This window comes from Cibotium barometz, chromosome 42, assembly GCF_041138505.1.
Source record: "Cibotium barometz isolate CiBa-2024 chromosome 42, ASM4113850v1, whole genome shotgun sequence".
Classification (NCBI taxonomy): Eukaryota; Viridiplantae; Streptophyta; class Polypodiopsida; order Cyatheales; family Cibotiaceae; genus Cibotium; species Cibotium barometz.
The window spans coordinates 1,600,436-1,605,337 of record NC_141087.1 but is presented as its reverse complement, the minus strand read 5'-3'; the positions used below and the strand labels follow the sequence as shown (position 1 = coordinate 1,605,337).

Genomic DNA, 4,902 nt, shown 5'->3' with positions numbered 1-4,902 from the left:
GCCCACTCCGAATAAACCCAGAATACTTGCCAATCCGACACAGATGGGCTTGGAATCTTTTCCACGAGGAGCAGACAGAGTACCCGAAGCTTCTTTTCAACTTCCCATGGTTCGCTCCTCCGACGCCCTAGCAGCCATACACTGAAGCCGGCATGTTGAAGCGCATCCATGAATTCATCAGAAGATGTGATTAGGCGCCAGATCCTGCGGTGGTCGCCACCATTAGATTCTTTAATCTGATCATCTCACTGTTGGAGACATTCCCAGAATGGAACCATTATCATGAAGGCACTCAAGGCTTGGCCTTCGACGCTAACATTGAAGTAGATCTTTGGGTACTACAAGCGTGTCCAGTGGTTGGATGCTTACTCGACGCCTCTAAACATTCAAAGACATGATGGAGACAACTTTTTGGATGAGTTATCGTGTCTTCCATCGAGCCCCCCTCCCTCCCTCGGCGGGTGCATCCTACCTCGCGACGCGACTTCGTTTGGATCTACTCGATATCTGTTAGATCCATGTTAGTTCCGAGGATGGACCTGAATTAGGGAGGGGGTATGCTAACCACTTCGGTTAACATCATTTTGCAAGCATGGTCATACTTTTTGTAACTTATCTATTTGTAACCGCACAAAGCACTTATTGATAAAAGAGACATGGAATGACCAAGCTTACGACTTGTGTAATGTTGGTGATAGGAATGAGATGTACATAGAGCTAGGAAGCTAGTTTGGGTCCTTAATTGTAAATGGACGGCCAACCATTGTAAAAAGAGAGCTCTTGTAAATAAGACATTTTATGGAATATGAAAAGGGGCAATCCTATTAGTCTCAATTGAGTTTCTCTCTCTCTCTCTCTCTCTCTCTCTCTCTCTCTCTAGTTTCCCATTTTCCCATGTTACTCTTGATCTCTAGATCTTTTCTCACTTTTTTTTGTTACACACCACTGACATTTCTACTTTATCTGACTAGATTATTGTAACTTTTGGTCTCATAGGTCATTTTGGGCTTTTGAAGACATTAATATAGATTTCATTTCTCACTCTCTTGAGCTTGTGGATGCTTGCTTGTATTGTAGATGCTTGCATGCTTGATTGTTGTTGTGTATGCATGTTAGGGATGGTGTTAATCTAGCGTCTCCTCTCCTCTCCTCTCTCGTCTCTTGTCTCTCTACCAAGATCTCTCTTGCATGCATGTTGCCATGGAGTGAAGGTTGAGCTTTCCATAGCTCCCTTCTTCTTTGCTCTTCACCTAGCTTGTCTTGGGTGACACAAGTGGTGGTGAAGTGAGCCTCTAGCGGCCTCACAAAGGGGAGTTAACCTTCATTGGGGTTGGCTAAGTACTAATCTCCGACATGGTTGTTTTTCTTCTTCTTTCCCTCTCTTATGTGCAAGGTTGTATGTTTAGCTTAACATCTTTGTGGGTAAAATACTGAGGGCATAGTGAAGTAAAGAGTGACCATTCACCCGTTGTACTTTCAATTCTCATATTAGTAAAGCAAATATTCTTCAAGGGGTGGGCAATGACTTTGTGCATTGATGTGTGTTGTTTCATTTTGTGTTGTCTAAACAATAGTTATGCCCAAATAGGGATTCATGAACTTACCAACCGAACCACCAAATAGGGATTCAAATTCCTAGATCACCTTGCCATGCAGCATTTTCTGCCCATTTTACTGAATCGGGCAATCTAAAACTCATCTCATGGGCATCATAGTCCTAGACCCACACATTGATGCTTGTCACCTAGTCATGTGCAGCCCGCTCAGTTGTATAGGGTCCTGGCCCTATTAGCAACCTTTAGTTGACTGCTGATTTCGAGTCAATACTAGCAAACCATGCTAAGGATGGAACAAGAACCATGTGTTGTTGATGACCTCATGATTCTCTAGACGTTTCTTAAAGTGAGGTTTTTCATGGATGGAGTCATACTTTTATGATGTTTGGGTCTTCGTGCTCTTCACAAGAGCTTTGCTCCTGAATCTTCATCACAAAGTGCACTTCAGCCACTTGTGGTGTGGAGGCACTCAATCCCTCCCAGAGTTGTGTATGACCTAGGCGATGGCTTTTCCATCGTGGCAGAATGGGTTCTATGTTCTATCTTGTGTGGATGTGTTGATGGCTGCTTCAGCCCAAGTTGAGGTGGTGCCACTAATGTTGGTGCCAGGTGGTAGTGTTGTTTGAGAATTCTTTGCAGGTTGGTGGAGAGAATGGAAGCCCCGGGTATTGACTTGGCTACCTTTGAAACAACAGGTCTTGCTAACTATGATCTTTTTTGCCTTGGGTTTCAGAGCCAGTAAACCTTATGGACGATACACTGTATCATCACAAGGACATATGTTCTTTTTCGCACACAATCATACACGTATAATCTCTTTGCTCCAAGTCTAGAACAAGGGTGCATCAGACATGTCTTGGACCTGAGGCTCTTGATATCCTTCAATGGCAGTCTTCCATAGCTTCCATGAGGTTACAGTCATCTTTAATTTTGGGTTTTGTTACTTGTAGCAGCAGCTAGTTGGTCCCATCGAGCTTCCTTTAGGGTGGGATGATTGTTGTTGTCCTTAGCTGGCAGCTATGGAGCCATGTCTTCCTGATTTGCAACTAGCAAAGAAGATATGTGCAAAGCTGAAGCTCTTATACCACTCAAGGAATGAAACACACACAATGGATCCAGATGCCCCAGTCAACTGTCAACCACGGGGGCCCTGCTAATGGGGGCTTGTTTGCAATTCTTTGCTTAGAAAATCTGGAGTTCCAGGCATAGAAACAGCCATGGCAGATATGGATCAACAATCTACTCTACCTTGAGTGATATAGAATAAATAAGCTCGAAAATCCGGAGTTCGAGGCATAGAGACAGCCATGGCAGATATGGATCAACAATCTACTCTACCTGGAGTGTTATAGAATAAGCTTTTACATACATCATGCCATGTTATCAAACATACACTTTTTAGTTGTGGTTTTAAGTTCTAGCTTGAAAAATGAAAATAAAAAATAAAAATATATTCCTTCAACTTTTTTTTTCAGACGACAAGGTCCACAACATCTTAAGGAGTCACACGATGCGAATGGTATGCGGTGTGCAGGTATAGCACTAATCCCATGTCCAAGAAACATAGAGGAGTTTTTGTTTTTATATTTAAGTCATGGTGTCTACGAAATTCTCACAGACTTATGTTTAGGGTGTGCAGTCCTTTCATTTAGCAGGCAAGAGAATGATTTCCTGCCAAATCAGGGCACCTCATGCTAGAACAGAAGACGATGGTCGCAGAGAAAGGTTTCATGTTTGTCAGAAATTATTTTCGAGGCAGCGAGGACTTTCCCATGGGAAAAGGTGTACGCACGATTCATTCAGCGTGTGCTGGATCTCTTTTGGGTAGCCGTCAAGTGGCTGGCGATTCCAGTCCTGGCTTTGTCGATATTGAGTGAACTTGTTTACACCCTGTCAGAAAGAAAAGATTTCTTCATACCTCTTGGCGTACTTTCAGGACTACTTCTGGCAAAAATTGTAAATGCTTCCCTTGGGGTTATGAAGGAACTTCAGGTAGTTCTCTTTGCTGGATGAATATCCGTATGTAATGCTGTTTAAATCATGTTCTAATCAGTCATAATTTTGATTTTCCATCTGGGATAACAGGCTGGAAAAAACCCTTGGCCTTTGGCGGTGATGGGGTTACTCTTCATATTGTTAAAGTTTCCAGGACCTTACTACCCAAGGTGGGCTGCCGCTTTCTTGCCCCATGTTGCCAATGCGGGCTTGGTGCAGACGATCCTTATCTTTAGAGAATGGCAGCAGATATCTGTGTGATAGGCTTACTAGCAAGGAGAGCTCGCTACACGGTTTCATTACTTCTTTCTTTTGTGGATGAAGGTGGCTTGACGATAGCATCAGAAGACCTCTGAGGATTGTCGAAATTTTGTCACGCAGGAAAGGGCCATCAATGCTTCAACCTTCCCTGAGGTTTAATGAAGTTTCCTCATTACCTCAAGACTTGAAGCACTTTAAAAGTGCTATTAGAATATAACTCATTGTGAAGAGGCTGACTTTGAAAGAGGTTTTGATTGACCTACTTGGGCAGAGCTGTTTCGAAATGTTGGTTTTTTAAAAGGAAAAGAAATAGGTATCAGGAATATTTAATAAGCAATTCAGCCTTAGTAGGTAGGGAGTCAAATAACAACCAACAGATAGTAGCTGTTAGGAGGGATGAGAAAAGAAAGCCAAGGCAAACTTTGACTACATGGGAAAAATCACCTGCTCTGAAGGAGAGCTTAACTCAGCTTATTCATAAAGGCATCTGGTCTGCTGTGCATGTATTGTTGAGCATATGTTGGTGCAGCTCTTTTTCAGACCCTCATCCTTCTGTATTGCTGTTGTATAGTTTTAGTTCATGATATTTGCTTCTTCAGTCTCCTGGATTTGTTGCCCAGCATACATCACAGAATCACATACTGAGTTCAGGTCTTCTAAAACTTTCTGTTACTTTCATGCCCTTCTTGGTGTTCTCAGCCTCTCTGCTTTGCAGCTTGAGCATCTGGGAGGAACAGGAATCTCCAAAAGTGACATAGGATTAGAATTGTTATTTCAAAATAGATTTTGCTCAGTTTGTAGTCATGGACTGGCTGGATCAACTTTGAAACAAGATCCCACAAGTTTTTATTCCAGGAACAGGAGGTGATGGATTTATTCCACTTGTCTTCCATCTGCAGCAAACAACATTGGTGCTATTGAATGCCAGGTACATTTACAGGGCCACTTTACAAGTATCTTGGATTTGAAGTGCCATCTAGTACAATGTTCAATCTCTTATTTAATTTCAAACCTGGCAGAACCATACATACTGATGCACATCTTGCTTCATGCGAGGCCAAAAGAAAAGATGAACTTCTGCAATGTTAGG

At 42.5% G+C, this 4,902-nt stretch overlaps 1 protein-coding gene across 1 annotated transcript; it reads left to right on the top strand.

The window, feature by feature from the left end:
- The first annotated feature begins 2,059 nt into the window (after positions 1-2,059).
- Positions 2,060-4,406, top strand: LOC147614042 (uncharacterized). Its single transcript, XM_086780355.1, has 4 exons — positions 2,060-2,154; positions 2,196-2,294; positions 3,260-3,548; positions 3,642-4,406. Exons 1-4 carry the CDS (start codon positions 2,060-2,062, stop codon positions 3,810-3,812), a joined length of 654 nt encoding a protein of 217 aa, XP_086636481.1. The 3' UTR covers positions 3,813-4,406.
- Positions 4,407-4,902: the final 496 nt, after the last annotated feature.

Coding starts and splice junctions, on each gene's coding strand:
- LOC147614042 (XM_086780355.1), top strand. CDS start 2,060: ATGGCTTTTCCATCGTGGCAGAATGGGTTCTATGTTCTATCTTGTGTG. Junction 2,155..2,195: donor GTTGAGGTGGTGCCACTAAT/GTTGGTGCCAGG, acceptor AATTCTTTGCAG/GTTGGTGGAGAGAATGGAAG. Junction 3,549..3,641: donor GGGTTATGAAGGAACTTCAG/GTAGTTCTCTTT, acceptor CTGGGATAACAG/GCTGGAAAAAACCCTTGGCC.